Source organism: Hydra viridissima, unplaced genomic scaffold (genome assembly GCF_058129835.1).
Source record: "Hydra viridissima isolate aposymbiotic clone 2 unplaced genomic scaffold, HvirCarnegie_v1 scaffold_9, whole genome shotgun sequence".
In the NCBI taxonomy this organism is placed as follows: domain Eukaryota; kingdom Metazoa; phylum Cnidaria; class Hydrozoa; order Anthoathecata; family Hydridae; genus Hydra; species Hydra viridissima.
The window spans coordinates 15,773,841-15,789,898 of NW_028324308.1; the positions used below are offsets into that span (position 1 = coordinate 15,773,841).

Here is a 16,058-nt window from a genome sequence, read left to right on the forward strand (position 1 = left end):
GCAGAAAAGACCCAAATTTTGAAGAAACATTTTCAGCGAAGAAAAAAAGAGTTAGAAAGCATAGCCCAAGAACACGCTACAAAACACAAATTATCTATATTAGCTTTAGTTTGTGACAGAACTGGAGTTTCAGACAGAGCTGCTGCTACTATTGCAAGATCTGTATTAGTTCTGTATAGGGAGAATTAAATTAAAAAACTCATCAACCCTTCACATAAACAAACGATAAAGCGGAAAGAATAAAAGTTAAAAACAACTGGGAAAAGACGTAAACACGAAGACTCCAAACTGCCACATAAATAAATGATGAATAGGTATCGCAGCCGAAAACAACCAAAAACTATAAAAAGCTCAAAGAAAGATTTGATAGACAGAAGGAGAAGGTAAAGATGAAGAGGAAGAACAGAGGAAGGAATAAGGTGAAGATGAAGAAGAAGACGGAGTTTTAAAGAGATGTAAAAAGAGAGTTTTTAAGAATGTTTTTGAGTGAATTTTTTTTTTATTAAAAAATATTTGGATAAACAAGAACTTTTACAAGTGAAAAAAAGAGAAAAAGAAGAGGAAATTTTTTAAAATCAGAAGTAATAAGGAAATATAAATTAAAGAAGAATAACGATAAGTTTTGGCGGTTTCAAATTTCAAATGAAGAAGAAGAAGAGATATTCGTAAGAAAAAAAGAAGAATAAAAAGAGTAATTGACAAAAAACATTATTGAACATTACAAGTAGAATAAGAGAGTATTATTACTGTTTTATAAACGTAATGAATAAAAGAGTCTTAACCATTACACACTAATAGAACATTTATTGAGATTTATTGTATAACAGAATATGCTGAGAGTGGTAAACACAACCTTAACCTTTTAACGATAAAATCTTGCCCAGATCTAACCAAACTATCTCTAAAACTTGTCCGTTCCTAATCAAGTAATCCCCAGACCATCAATCTCAATCCCAACCTCCATATATCTTTCAGCATAAACCTCGTACCTATACCTCCTTAACCCATCTATAAACTATAACACCACTATTAAAAAAAATTATATTTATAAAAACGCCACCCTCACAGTAGGAATGATGACACACTTAATTATATTGTAAAAAAATACCATATATCAATCATTGTAGAACCTGGATCTAAATATTTCGGTCACATATTGGTTTTGCTCAGTCAATATTAAGAGGACTGTATGACTTTATGGTATAAAAGAGCGTGACTGTGAATGATATTGATGAACTTGGGTGCGACGGAACAACAGTTAGTACTGGTACAAATGGAGGTGTTATGAGGCTGATGTGGAACTAAAGTTAATGCTTTAGTTTGGTTTGAAATTAAAAGTGCGTCTTTTTCAAAAAATGGACCTCAACAATTAAGGCAACAGAGTTAACACGTTCTTTAATTCCTGATATTAGAAATATTGTGCGTCCTGTAATCCAGCGCAATGCATATTACACGCATTCAGAAAACCTATTGTTGAGAAAATCTGTTGCTGATGAAAGCACGAATTTCCATGAACTTGCATGGAGACCAATAAAATATGCCAGAGAAAAATAAAAAGGAAAGTCTGTAAGAATTTTTAAGATTCCTGATTTCTAATGCCAGTGATTACACATACATGATCTCATGGCAACATGAAATCATGTCTGAAGTTTTAAATTGATCAATTACTATTCAACGTTTTTACTAAGTACTTATATAAGAATAGAAAATACCATTGTAAAGTTAAAATTGATCTCATAATCTTTATTTTATTCTCAATACTTCGGGTAATAAAGACTCTGAGCTACACCTCTCGATACTTGAGTATAAGAGATGTAGGGTTACATATGCATTAATAGCTTTAGAAATTTATTTTACTTCAAGTGGATGTTTTAATTCCTTTAAAAAAATATGATCATTAAGCCAACGAAAGTTAAACAGTACCATTCCTACGGGTTGTAGTTGGGGAAATCAAAAACTATGATTCAATGAAAACCATATTCTAAAAAAACTAATTAAAAGTTTACAAAAAACAGTTTGCACGTTCTTGATCTCAGTTGAATTCCGAGTAAAAAATTGCAAGTAAATGTTTTGAAATATTTGTGAGTTTTGCGGAGATCTGCTGCCGTAGGCCTTAGCATCCATACTTTTTAACTGATGATTTTAAATTTAAGACAAAATGAGCAAAAAATCATACCTTTTAAATGCATTTATCTTGCGTCTGAAGCGAATTTAAAAGCAAAACGTAAAACGTTAAAAAGTTTCAATACTTTCGAAAGTAAATTTGTTTACACGGACTGACAGACGACAATTAATAATTGACCTTAATGTTCTTTCATTCTTGAAATCGTTTAAAGATAATTGATTAAAAGATTTGAATGAAAAAGGATTTCAAATGTATATTTTTAATGACGACTTTGTAAAAGTATGTGTTTCAAAACAAACTGAATGGAAAGTATAGAAATCCTAATGATTTTTGATGCGAAAAAAGATCCTTCGTTATTACCAGAGTTTACAAAAAACCAGCTTTTACTTATTTTGCCCCAAGCTAATAATTTAACCTGGTTAAAGCTATTCAATACTAGTTTTTTGGTAGCTACTTTCTAGATTTTATGGTTTAAGGAGAGTAAAAAACTATTAAAAATTAGTTTTATGAATCCTACTGGATGAGATCGACAGATTGCAAAGAAATCTTTTTAGTTTCGATAAAAACTGATCCGTTTCCCATTACGCATATTCAAAAATTGTGCTGATTACCTATTTTATACGCAGATTCAAACATTATTGTGCTGATTACCTATTTTATACGCAGATTCAAACATTATTGTGCTGATTACCTATTTTATACGCAGATTCAAACATTATTGTGCTGATTACCTATTTTATACGCAGATTCAAACATTATTGTGCTGATTACCTATTTTATACGCAGATTCAAACATTATTGTGCTGATTACCTATTTTATACGCAGATTCAAACATTATTGTGCTGATTACCTATTTTATACGGAAGAAAGTTTAAGTCGCTTGTATGCGCCGTCACCGGTATATCATACATTCATACACTTAAAACCGATTTTACTTTTGTTGCAAATATCATGGCTTTTATTCGTTTTGGAAAAGCTCTAAACGTAATCATATATAGAAATTTCAGTCACAAAGATAGAATAGTTTTTTTTTTCAACGAGGCGGATTATCGTGTAGTTACTGTTGCTAGTGACTTTTTTAAAAACCCTTAATCGAAATTGCAACAGCGAATGCGTACTTTTGAATTTTACAGTGTAAAAAGCTTACAAAAACTCAAAAATACCTTTTTGAATTCTTAAATAGAAAATTTCCAATGCAGCACCTCTCTCAATATATACTTTAATCTTACATTTCAAATTCAAATATCTTCCTTTCAACAAATATCTTCTTTTCAACAAAAATTTCGTTTGAACGAAAAAGTATTCGTTTCATATTCGAAAAAACATTTTCGTACGAATATACTAAATTAAGCTTGTTATGTTGTATATAGCAGTTCTTACCTGATAAATGATTCGAAAATAATGACAATGAGATCGAATAATTGAAATTTAATTCTCTTGACACAGTTAACTTATTTATAATTAGTAAATTATAAATAAGGGGAAAAAAGCTAAATTATGACAAAGACAAAAATAAAACGTTCTGTTCAATATGTCAAAAAAAAAACAACTAACGTTTATTCAAAGTTAACCGCAGAAAGATTTAATAATTGAAAAAAAGCCATTGAAAGATTTAACATGCATGAAAAATCAGCAAATCACCGATAAAATAATACCAAAGATTATTACAAAGATAAAGGTAAAAATATATCTTCAAAAATTTTATTTTCGCATCAAAAATGTATAACGGAATCAAGAGAAGCTCTCCATAAAATTAGTTCCACAGATAACGAAATAAAAATGGATTGCGCATAAAATAGTAAACGAATTGTTGCAAATGATAGCATTCAAAATAATCAGAGTTATTATATTAAGAAAGTTAAATATTTTTCAATAACACTTTACAAGACTTCAGACATATCTGTAATGGAATAGGCTTCTTTGTGTTCTTTGTTCGATCAGTCGACCGTGACACATTTCAAGTTGAAGAACATTTTTTAGGCTTTTACGGAACAGACAAAGCTCATTGTAAAACCCTTTTCAAAGTGGTTTCTGATATGTTGACCACATTAGATTTACCCATAAATGATTTAAGAGGGCAATGCTTTGATGGTGCGAGTAATGTTTCGGGAGTTTATAACGGCTTACAAGCAAAAACAAGAGCTATCAAATCTAAAGCATTATTTGCACATTGTCAAGCGCATTCACTAAATCTCGTAACCCAAGATTTTTTAGTTCTCGCAAGCCAAGATTTTTTTTTTGAAGAATGTTATCGAGGTACGAGATATTCTTCAGCTTACTAGGGAGTTAATTATGTTCATTCACGAATCACCGAAGGACTGGCTTTGTTCAAGAGATTTCAGCAAGAAAGTGATTATTTGTCCTTGAGATCATTTTTTGTCCTACACGACTTACGTTGCGATACACATCTCTTGCATCGATACAGAACAATTATGAGGTACTTTGAAGCTTCTTTTCAGAACTGTCTAATACTGAAAAAAATGAGGCAGGGGCAGAAGCAAACGGATTCATGAAGCAACTGGATAAGGCAGATAAATTTATTATGTTGAAAATTACTAGAAGCATCCTAAAATATTTGGAAGGAGTTAATACCGTTATCCAGATTAAAAATCTACATTTAAAAACAAAATCATAAATACTAAATCAATAATAATTAATCAAAATAATATCATTGATACATTGAAAGACATCATTTGCAATATGAGAGAAAAATTTAATTCTGCTATGTGGGAATATTTAAAAGAGGAACGGAAATTTTTTGGTTTAGGTGAACCTAAAGAACCAAGGAAAAGAAAGCTACCAATCAGGTTTGACTGTGGATTGACAGAGCCACACATTTTCACTGCAAAAAAGCATTGCAATAAAGTCTACAAAAATGTTATTGATTTGGTTCTAGGCGGCCCAGTATCAAGGTTTACCTCTGACTCCCATTTGTTGTTATTGAATACATAGCCTTTTCTAATTAATGTAGAAGTCTCTCCAAAAACAATTTGTGACTTTTACAAAGATAATCTAAATATAGATCAACTTAAATTGCATAGGGACATGTTTTATGACATAATTGAGCCAAACATTTAAAAGTAGCATCTTTCACGGACGTTTTAGATCTTTTGAATTTTCATGAAAATAGAATGATTTATCTAACAGAGCTAAAAATTTCGTCCACTTAAATATGACAGTTTCAATAACAACATGTACTTCAGAGCGATCATTTTTTATGCTAAAAAGAATGAAGACATTTTTAAGAAATACAATGAACCAGAAGAGATTAAATTACTTGTTCATTATCATTGTCACAATGAAGAACTGGATATTCTGGCTATGGGTAAGATTGGTCATGAATTTGTAAAAAAGATAACCATTCGAAGCAATACTTTTGCCTTGAAAATTGTCAATAAGTTAATAAAAGATACGATGAGTTAATAAAAAAATTTTATAAGCTCATAAAAGATATTCATAATAAAAGTTCATAAAATGTTCGTAAGTTGATAAAAAAAAAATACGACATTTTTAATTATTCATGAAGGAACGTCCTTTTTTAAGTTTCTCAAAATCTCAATTTGTTATCACTTATATTTTTTAAAAAACATGTGTACCTTACCAAGTACCTTTCTCATTTATTTTCTACTTTTTATTGCATTTCAAATAGATAATAGCCTCTTGTGTTTTTATTGAAGTTAGGGGTCATCCATAAATGCTGTCAGTAGATTAAGGGGGTGGGGGTGGGGGTGTGTGGGTTGGAGTGTGGGAGGAAATTTTTGCCTCCTAGCATTTCTGTTCGCCCCTTGGTTAAAATCAAAAGTCGGTGCCTATAGCTCCACTCTCACAATATTTTAGAAAGGGGGTATTACACAATGTATGTTCATTTATAACAAGCTATTTATATACTGAAAACTAAAAAACAACAAAATAAATGACCAAAGCGCTCAAAGAGTCAGTAGCCCAAATTATTTTGTAGATCAAAGTTCAAAATACAGCCTAACAGGTAATTTGGGTTCAACTACAAAGTTTTCATTTTAAGATTTCAAATACATATCTAACTGAGTTTCTAAAGCGACAAAGAGTTGGTGAAAACAAAAAAAAATAAAAACGAAATGATCAACTGTATTTCCGATATTTATGCTATGTAGCACTCTCAAGGTTTAGCTTTCTTTCTTAGGGTTTGTATGCTACAGTTCTTTAAAACGTTTTATATGGTTTTTTGAAAAAGAAAAATAGTTTTTCCTAAAGTAACTTAAAAATATCTTAAATAAAAATGTCTTAAACAAAAATTACAAGAAAATAAATAACGATAACAGTAATAACCTCAAATATAAACAAAGGAATTTTTTTTTTTAACTATTTTTTTGTAAGTTTATTTTCAGAACAAGAAATTGTTATTCAGGTGACGTATTGACTTAATCAAGCAGACAATTATTTATTTATTTTTATTTTTTAACTTTTTTGCCTTTAAGCATTTTTTTCAGGCGACTTTTTTCTTACCTTTATTAAATTCAGATGTTAATAAAAAAGTTTTTAAAAAGATATGAGGGTGACATTTGCGGTGATAGTGTAAAATTTTTTTCTTTCGAGATTTATGACGTTAAAGTTATCCCCTCACCGAAAAATTTTAATTCATTAAATGATAGACCAGATGTTTTCATTAAATATCGTTGTAGTAAAATTGATGGCCCCAGCAATAGAAAAAAATCTTGTTCATTGCAGATTAAAAAATTCGATGTCTACTGTGTTTTTAGAGTGTGCTAAAAGCCTCAATAGCGTTGAGTAAAGAGTTCAAGCTGTGCCTAAAGAAGAACTTTGTAGAAGGATTAAGGCGGCAAAAAAAGAAGCAAAAAGCTTAAGTCATTTAGAATTCTAAAAGAGAAGAACTTATAGCAAGTTGTTTGGCTCATGATCAAAATATATTTTGTTTCCTATTTTTTCCTTTGATTAAAAAAAGTAAAAGAATTTAAAAAAATAGAATAATTAGTAACGTTTTGAAGTAGGAACTGATTTTAGTCTTTTCGTAAATGTTTTTTTATTATAACTTTTTTATAAATGATTTATTTTAAATTTAAACATCTCAGTATAAATGTTAATAATAAATTGAAAGTTAACGCGATTGAAATCAGTTTTTTTTTGAGTTAATAAAGAATTTTTTAACTAGTTCAGCATATGAAAAAGTACTCTGAAGAAATAAGTAACTTAATATTAAACTAGTATGCCTTTTTTTTATATATATGTAAATAAACAATAGATCGGCCTATCAAAGAGTTGTTGATGAATTTTTTTTTTTAATAATTTGAAATTGCTGTAAAAAACAAATCAAGTTTACGTAGGTTTTTCATGTAACTTACATCAGTCGTAATTTGTTTAAAAAAAAAAAAAAAAAGCTGTTCAATGCAAATATTGTATAACAAATGAAAAACAAGTTTTATTCAACATTAATGAACTGAATGTATTCTTTTTTATAAACGATGAACTATGATATAAACAAAGTATAAGCTCAAAACGGGATTAACTTTAAACAAAATTTTTTAACGTCAGGCAAAAGTTTGCTATAAAAATCATTTTTGTAAAAATATGAAATTAAATTTTTTTTTTTCTATGAAAATACAAAAAAAAGAGTAAAAATACAAGTAAAAATTAGTAAATTTTTCTTTATTCTAAAAATTCAACAAAAAGAAGAAATGATACAGTTTTTCTCTAGATCAGGATTTAATCTTTTAAAAAAAAAGAAGTTTTTTTTTTTTAAATAAAAGTTTTCTAAAAACCTAAATCAAGTTTGGAAAAACATTTTTATTTTTTTAGGATTTTTTAATTTCCACGTGTCAGCAGCTTTCACCGTCAGCAATATGCTTATGACGTAATACTTTAAGAGTACTTTTTTGAGACATAGGTTAATCATCATATATTTTAAACTTTTTTGTTTAAAAAAAAAGAATTTAAATATCAGTGATGTAGTTAACTTATAAGATAAAGATTTTATGGACTGAAGATAAAAATAAAAGATTTGTTTAAGAACTATTGAAGTTCTGCTTTTTGTTTATGCTTATTGGTCTTGCAGATTAAATTACAATTATAAAAAAATGTTAAAATACAATTATAAAAAAAAGAATGGATCTAAATAAAATGAATTCTTGTTAAAAACGCAGTTCAAAAAGAAGATAATCTTTGGTAAGACATCAAAAGGCTTATAAAAGATGCAAATGGAGTCTCAGAAATTGTTTTATCGCTTTAAAAGACGTATGTAAATATCTTTGGAATATTTTTAATAAATGGAATATGCTTAGGAGGTCCACTGAAACCCCATGACATTTAAGCAAATAAATCCAAATCTATAGTGAAGCCGACATAATGTTTAAAATGAGATTTGCTTTTGAAATTAAAGATTAAGAAGAAGAAGAAGAAAAAAAAAAGGCAATTCCTCAGGCTCTAAAATATTTTGAACATTTATTTGATTGTCATCTTTTCAGGAATGATGTTGTTATCGTCATCTTCTCAGTTGACAATAACATCAACAAAGCAGCTCTTTTAATAGAAGAAAATTATTATTACATGTTGTAAGAAAAATAAGTTGAGCTTAATTTTTTTATTTTTTTATTTGTTAAGCAAGGCAACTTCTTTCTTTGTATAATACGTCTCTCCTATTCCATCCTCATATCACGAAGTTTGTACTACCCTCATGTTTTTTTATCGAAAAATTCTTTTCAAAACTAAAAGTAAAAAAAATTATTGTCGGAATTTCGAGTCAAGATACTCTTTATTGGCTTTATCACGTTGAGCAATGAAGCCTTGTGGATAAAAGTTGTAGTTGTTATTAAATTCTTTTACTAATTTGAAGACACAAACATTTGTTGCAAGGACACAAACATTTGTTGCAAAGAACTCTTCTAAGATTAAGATTATTCGAAAGATTGCGTTTTTATTTATAAACAATTGTAATTGTATTTAATTGCAATTTTAAAAAAACCAGCAATAAATTTATATTACTTATTATATTTAATCGGTAGAAGTGAAAACCAAATATTTGATAATGATATAAATAAGGTAATCCTAAAGTAAAATACGTTCTGTTAAAATGTTCATAGCCATCGCTTCATTTTACCAAGGTTGCAATGGGATAGTTGGCATAAGTCTAATTATAACATATTAGAATAAATTCAAATATATTATAAAATATAAATATATATATAAAAATATATATACATATATTTGAAATATGAGAATCTTATTTGTGGTTTGAGAGAATTTAGGGTGGAAGATGGATTTTATAAAAAAAAAATGCTTTATAAAATATTGTTACAGCTAATCCCAGTCCCCCTACAAAATAAAATAAATCGATTCGACTGCGTTTTTTGTTTTTAAATCATTTTCTCCAATATTTCACGTATTAAATATTATAATTGGAAAATCATCAATACTTGTATGTATGTATGTATGTATATATATATATATATATATATATATATATATATATATATATATATATATATATATGACACACACTAATTCAGTGAAAATGCTTCTCTTTCTGAACAAAATTGTTTCTCTTGCAGAGTTTTTTTTCTTCCAAACAACGCGTTGAATGAACGACGTATACTTGGACACATAAATATATAAATAAACGCATCGCTCCAGAATGCTGACACTAATGCTAAATCCAATATAAAGGTGAGAAGATTGGGAGTTTTGATTCCTGCGAAGATATAAACAGAGAAAATGACGTGAGGCATAGCTATAAATATTATGTAACTCAACACTATCATAGCTGTTAATAAAAGTCCTTTTCGCAAATTACGCTTGTAATTAACGCTTTTCATCTTCTTCGATAACAAAATTGCATTTCCGTACACAAAAGTTGGAAATATTATTATTATCAAATCAAACGTAAGATCTAGTATCATTATTACAGTTTTAGAACGAATAAGCAGCAAACAACTAAAACCTATACTGAGTACCCATAAAATCGCTTCGGAATATTTAGTATGTTTGTTCGACCAATATACTGGATATCTAAAGTTAAATTGCGTATGCAAAAAACGATCGAAGGTGAGCCAAAAGTTTGTAAAATAATACGCGGTCATGAATACTCGGAGTATTAAAAAAAAAATTCTGTAAGGCTTTATTGAAGTAAAGTCTAACAAACCCAACACGAAAAGTACAACATTTGCGCCGATTTCAGACAAGCAAAGGTTCAAAATGATGGTACGTTGGGTAGGGTCCATGCCAGATTTTCTGGTCTTGATCAAAAGGAAGAAACCCAACCCGTGCAACACGATTGCTACTGGGCAGCAGCTAACAATAACGTATGTAGTAACTGTAATCATTTTTGCTGCGCTAAAAAAATAAAAATAAAAAAGCTGAGTGATTTTATGAAGATTGTTTTAAAAAAGTGACGAAAACATTTAACTAACCCTATGACCTAAATTTAGTTGAATGGACAGCTTTATGTAAGAAAATATCCAAACTAAAAACTGAGGTGAATCTTTTTTCTTTAAACTTATTATATTTATAAACTATACTTATTTTTGCTAAAAAGTACTAAAAGTCAAACAGTTAAACATTGTGATGTAAATAAATACAGATTACATGCCAAGAAACACTTCAAAAAATTTTTCAGCAAAAATATTTTCACATTAAATTTTTCATCAAAAATATTTTCACATTAAATTTTTCAGCAAAAATATTTTTACATTAAATTTACTTAATGCTATGTTGTTAATAGTCTCGAAAAAGAAATAATTTCTTAAAAGTGGTAAATGATTTAAAGCATCTAGAATAATAATAATAAACGTAAGCTATGCTTAGGTCAGATAATATACAGTAGAGCTCTATATAATGCAATAACTTTTATTATTCTACTATTTAACCACAAACTTCGCGTTTAAATATTTCATGTTCACTTTTGTTTTTAAATTTATAATTTAAGTAGGAAAAAAATAAACGTATTTTTTAATGAAATTCCAGTAAGAAATCTCGGATGGGATCTTAAAATAAGCATTTTCAAATTTTTGTTTTCTGCAATAAAAAGCCTTTCCGCTGCTGTTTGAAACACTCCGGTAAAATGTGAAAATCTCTTGTGCGTAAATCTCTCAATGTAAAACAGCAGTAAGTTTTCATGAAGTTTTATTTGCTTTTTCTTGTTATTACTAAGAATTCGCCATTCTAAAAAAAATACTTTTGGACTTCATGAGATAATCAGAAAAACTTTAAAGAAAAAATTCAATCCTTTCCTTTGTATTTTACAGTGACGGGGGTATATTAGAAGTATGTTTTAATCTCTTGATCTTGTAATAAGTTTTCTCTTGTTAATTTATTTCAAAAAATGTCTTTATGAGACTATCATTTATTTGAATCTGAATTATATATTTATATAAACCATATGATTAATATTTTGGAAATTAAATCAAATGGTTTATTTCCTCCCCTCTCCTAGAAAAGTGCACAATGAGCAGGGGAAAAAAACCCTAACATGTTAAACTTTTCAATAAAAACAAAGTCAACATAATTACAAAATACTTCATTATACAAAACACTTAAAAATTTGTAATTTTTTTAAAAACTGTAGAAAAATTTAAAACATATTTATATGTTAATTAAAAGAGTAAACAAAAATATCTATTCATTTATTAATTTGCTGTCCACTTACATAGATAAGACCCAAGTACATTTTTTAAAAAATGTGCAGCTCAAAGCAGTTAAAATGTTCAAAACTTTAAACTTACAATTTTTTGAGTTGTTTACGAAATTTTGTTCTGAATATTTTTCTTGTTTCATGCAAACAAACAGCGTGTCACTATTCTCTTCAACTATATTTTTTGTTTAATAAGTCAGCCTTAAAAAAAAAAAAAAAAAAATGTTCAATATTGAATTGAATCTTAATTTCTTATCTAAAACTTTAGACTTTGCTTTTTAGTTCATAAGCTGAAACGACTACTTTGGGTCCAATGCAGCATTCAGTGGGTTCTGTGCGTTAATGGCATTCGGAATAACATGAGGATATCGTGCGTAATCGGCGCTTTTTCCGTTAAAGTTGAAAAGTTGTACGGTCTTCTTTTAGTACTTTATTTTGTTGATCTATTTTCCATTCAAAGAGAATGTTTTATTGCGTTCAAATTTTTGTCATCTCTTAATGTTAAAGATTTTCAGCAAACACAACCTAAATAATTTATTACGATCCAAATGAATTTTTAACAATATTGTCCATTTTTTAATTTTCTTGCAGCTTAGTTTATTAACTGGCTTATTTACGGAGAGATATCATAGATTGGAGGTGAGTTTCAATCGGTAAATTGTGAAGCATAACAGTATTTTCTAATAATGAGTACTTAAAACATAAAGCTTAACAGCAGTTGCTAATGAAGAGTACTTAAAACATAAAGCTAAACAGCAGTTGCTAATGAAGAGTACTTAAAACATAAAGCTAAACAGCAGTTGCTAATGAAGAGTACTTAAAACATAAAGCTAAACAGCAGTTGCTAATGAAGAGTACTTAAAACATAAAGCTAAACAGCAGTTGCTAATGAAGAGTACTTAAAACATAAAGCTAAACAGCAGTTGCTAATGGAGAGTACTTAAAAATTATTACAAAATTTAAGAACATAGACTTGAGACGATTTTGAAATATTTGTCTCCTATTTACATTATATTTACACCTTGAATATTAAAGCATATTTTTCTGTTGTAAAATATAAGACTATAAAGGAATCATCATTTATATTAATGATTGTCTTCATCAAAAATTAAAAAAAAAAGAAAGAATAAGATAGTTAAAGATGAAGAGAAGATAACATGAGACAAGATAATATTCTTTCATTTGTGCAAATCCAAGTTTAGTTCAAACACCACTTGCTTTACAAAGAACTACTTCAAAATCTAATTAAGAATCTAGAAATAATTCAACCATACATTTTTTTTAGGTTGAGATATTTCTAGACGTAATCAAGATTCACGACGTTATTCGCATTTAACAAGATGCCATAAACACAACAGACATAAACACAATTGACGGTTTGAAGAAAAACATTTATAATTACGATTTTAATGGAAAATGTATGTACTTCAAGTCTGATAAAGAGAATCGAATATAGATGTATATAGCGTTTTTCCCCGATGCAGGTGGTCCAATATCTGAGGTGAAAATATGCTACAGTTTTGATTATGAATCATCTTGCTGTGGAGCGTGCTCTAGTAACTCATCATTAAAACACTTTTACAAAATAATTATGCAGGTGATCTCATTTGAAAAAGCCATTCGTTCGTTTGTTCTTTTTTTTTTGTAGAATACGTATGGACTTTTTTTGTTTGTTTTTGTTTTATTTTGAATATTTATGAAATTGAAAACAAAAAAAACTTCCTTTTTATTTTCAAAGGACAACATAGAAACCTCAAGAAGTATTCTCTTTTCACAAAGGAGAGCATTTGAGTATCTTTCAATTGTTGATTATCACCTTTGAGAGACTTTTTGAGCTTTCTATCATAACTCCATTAACAAGACGTCAAAAGTGAAATTTTTTTGTAATGACGTTGGGAGATGTTTTTTGTGATGACACTGGGAGATGTTTTAGGAAAGAATTTTCTCAAGCCTATCCGACAAAAAAAAAAGATAAATAAACGTGTTGATTAATTAAATAAAGTCGATATCAAGAGAATATAATCTTTGCCAAAGCCAAGTGTGAGATTTTTACGGTAGTCATTTTATTTTATTCAAAAATTCAGTGTAAAATGTAATTGATGCAAGATTTCTTTTTGATTAAATTAATCTTCTTCTATCTCCAATTTAATCTGCCTGTCCTTTTTTAAATTTGTCGGTGGTCTATTGCAGTCTTAATCTGTGGTGCTAATCACAGGGTAATCTGTGCATCTTTTTTTAAAAATATGTAACAGATAACGTACCATAGTGAACGAAAGATAATTTATTTCTTATATATGCTTACTTGGAAATAACTTTTTTTGTGAGGATAGAAAAAAATTATTTCACGCTAAAGAACTCATAAACATGAGTCAAATCAAATGAGAAAAATGTCTACGCTCACTGTATTTGCTGTATAATCAAATGAAAAAAATGTCTACTCTCACTGTATTTACTATATAAAGTATTGTGAGGGTAAATATAAAATGTGCAAGTTTAATTTAACTACCTTATGGAAATCTCTTTCTCCATCTGTTCCAAATTTTGACTGTTTGAATTAATGTTCCTTTCTTTTATCTCAATAAGCAGTTTTACAAATTAATCAGTATTTGCACACTAAACTATGGGGAAATTTTACTTCATTTTCAAATTTCCTTTCAAAACATCAAAATCTTGTTAGTCTATTATGAACAAACTGTAGCTAAAAACACAGTTTCCGCAGCTAGCTAAGTCCACAGTTAACGGCTGGAGATTTTTTAAAAATAGTATGAACCACTAAACAGGTTTATCATTTTTTCTTACTCGGTATTTCCTTCATAATATTGTTAACTTGCAAATTTCATACTAAGATCTGGTTAAAGTAGCTACAGTGTTTTTGGTCCTGTCTAATATTAAAAACGCAAGTTGTATTTTATTTTATCACGTGGACCAAGTGGGTTTTTTCTGTCAATGCAATCAAAAGTAAAGACATTAGTTTACATAACATCATAACTTCCTGTTCAAATTATTAGTTACCAAACTACTTGATGAACCATTAAATGGTTCATCAAGTAGTTTGTAATTTTAATTTGGTAAACTTTAGTTTGCGGAACTATTTGGATTTAAAATATCAAAAATTGTTATCAAATCAACCGAACTTTAAAAAGTTTTTCGTGACATTTCACATGTTCATACTTGATCCAGGAAATGTCAACGTGGCTTTAAATCTATCAAAATTATATTACAAACAGTATCTTTCATGTATTTTACAAATAGTTTCTAGCATATACTAGAGCAAGATATTTAATCCAATACGCGTACTTCTCAAAAGAATTTTTAAATGTTAAATCATGAAAAACACGAGTGAACAGTTCATTTCTTTTTCCAAGGTCACAGTTTTTTAACTGTGACCTTGGAGAAAGAATGTTTACAATAACAGAAATCTAAAACATTACAAAACGAAAAAATATCGGCTCCAAATAGTTAAACGCGTGCTACTTTAACAATTACAAAAGTTAAATTTCATTTTAACAACTGCAATAGTTAAATGTACGTTATTTTAACAAAACTAATAAAAAATTAAAGAATATCTTAAGGTTTAAAAAAAAAGGTTCAAAAGATCACTAGAGATAATTCTGGCATATAAACATTAAACATAAAGCGGTCAATGAATATGGAACTTTGTAATATTTTCTATTATATGATGCATTGAAATTTTTTTAAACTTTAGTTTAGTCTAGTAGAATAAATGAAAGAAACTGAATTATTCAAATATCCAATTGCATTAAAGCTTAGAAAGTAATGATAAATTCCACGAGCATCGTTTACAGACGTCGTTTTCTGACGAACTTCGGTTGACGTACTTGAACGTAATAGATCATTTTAAATACTGCTGAGCTACTGACGATAAGTTGAAGTTAAACTTTCAAACACATTCAACACTATAAGAACTTTTATGAAATGCAGTAAAGGGGATGTGTGACGGTGTATATATTACCAGAAGGGGACTCAAGTGAGGTTTATGGTGAAGAAATTTATTTTATACTTAATTCATTACCTTTTTAAAAAGGTAATAGACTGTAAATCTTAGTCAAAAACTTTATCTTTTAGATAAAAAAAAAAAAAAAAAAAAAGGAAACACATCTTCGTGATTTGTAGTTGCAAAAATTTACTAGTATTTTCTTCACAGACCATTTCTTAACTTGTTTCTTGTAGCGATGAAAATATTTAGACTGTAAATCTTAAATAGACTTTGTTGTAAATGTTGTAAACAGAATTTGTCGTATTAAAATTTATTGATGTAATTGACGTCTTATGTTAGCTCGTTAATACAGTGGAGA

The 16,058-nt window shown here is 28.4% G+C and overlaps 1 protein-coding gene and 1 long non-coding RNA gene across 4 annotated transcripts; one reads left to right on the forward strand and one right to left on the reverse strand.

The window, feature by feature from the left end:
- Positions 1-9,588: 9,588 nt before the first annotated feature.
- Positions 9,589-14,626, reverse strand: LOC149884269 (uncharacterized). The gene is made up of 2 exons (XM_090098452.1): positions 14,249-14,626; positions 9,589-10,445 (listed from the first exon to the last, which is right to left on the reverse strand). The coding sequence occupies exons 1-2, from the start codon at positions 14,269-14,271 to the stop codon at positions 9,614-9,616; spliced, it is 855 nt and encodes a 284-aa protein (XP_089954578.1). The 5' UTR covers positions 14,272-14,626; the 3' UTR covers positions 9,589-9,613.
- Positions 10,444-13,894, forward strand: LOC149884270 (uncharacterized). Of its 3 annotated transcripts, XR_016455857.1 has the most exons (4): positions 10,832-11,216; positions 12,025-12,151; positions 12,334-12,381; positions 13,028-13,894. It is a non-coding gene; the product is annotated as an uncharacterized LOC149884270 (long non-coding RNA). The 3 variants fall into 3 exon arrangements; XR_016455856.1 differs by lacking the exon at positions 10,832-11,216 and adding an exon at positions 10,444-10,587 and having other exon boundaries at positions 12,025-12,381; positions 13,028-13,862; XR_016455855.1 differs by having other exon boundaries at positions 10,835-11,216; positions 12,025-12,381.
- Positions 14,627-16,058: the final 1,432 nt, after the last annotated feature.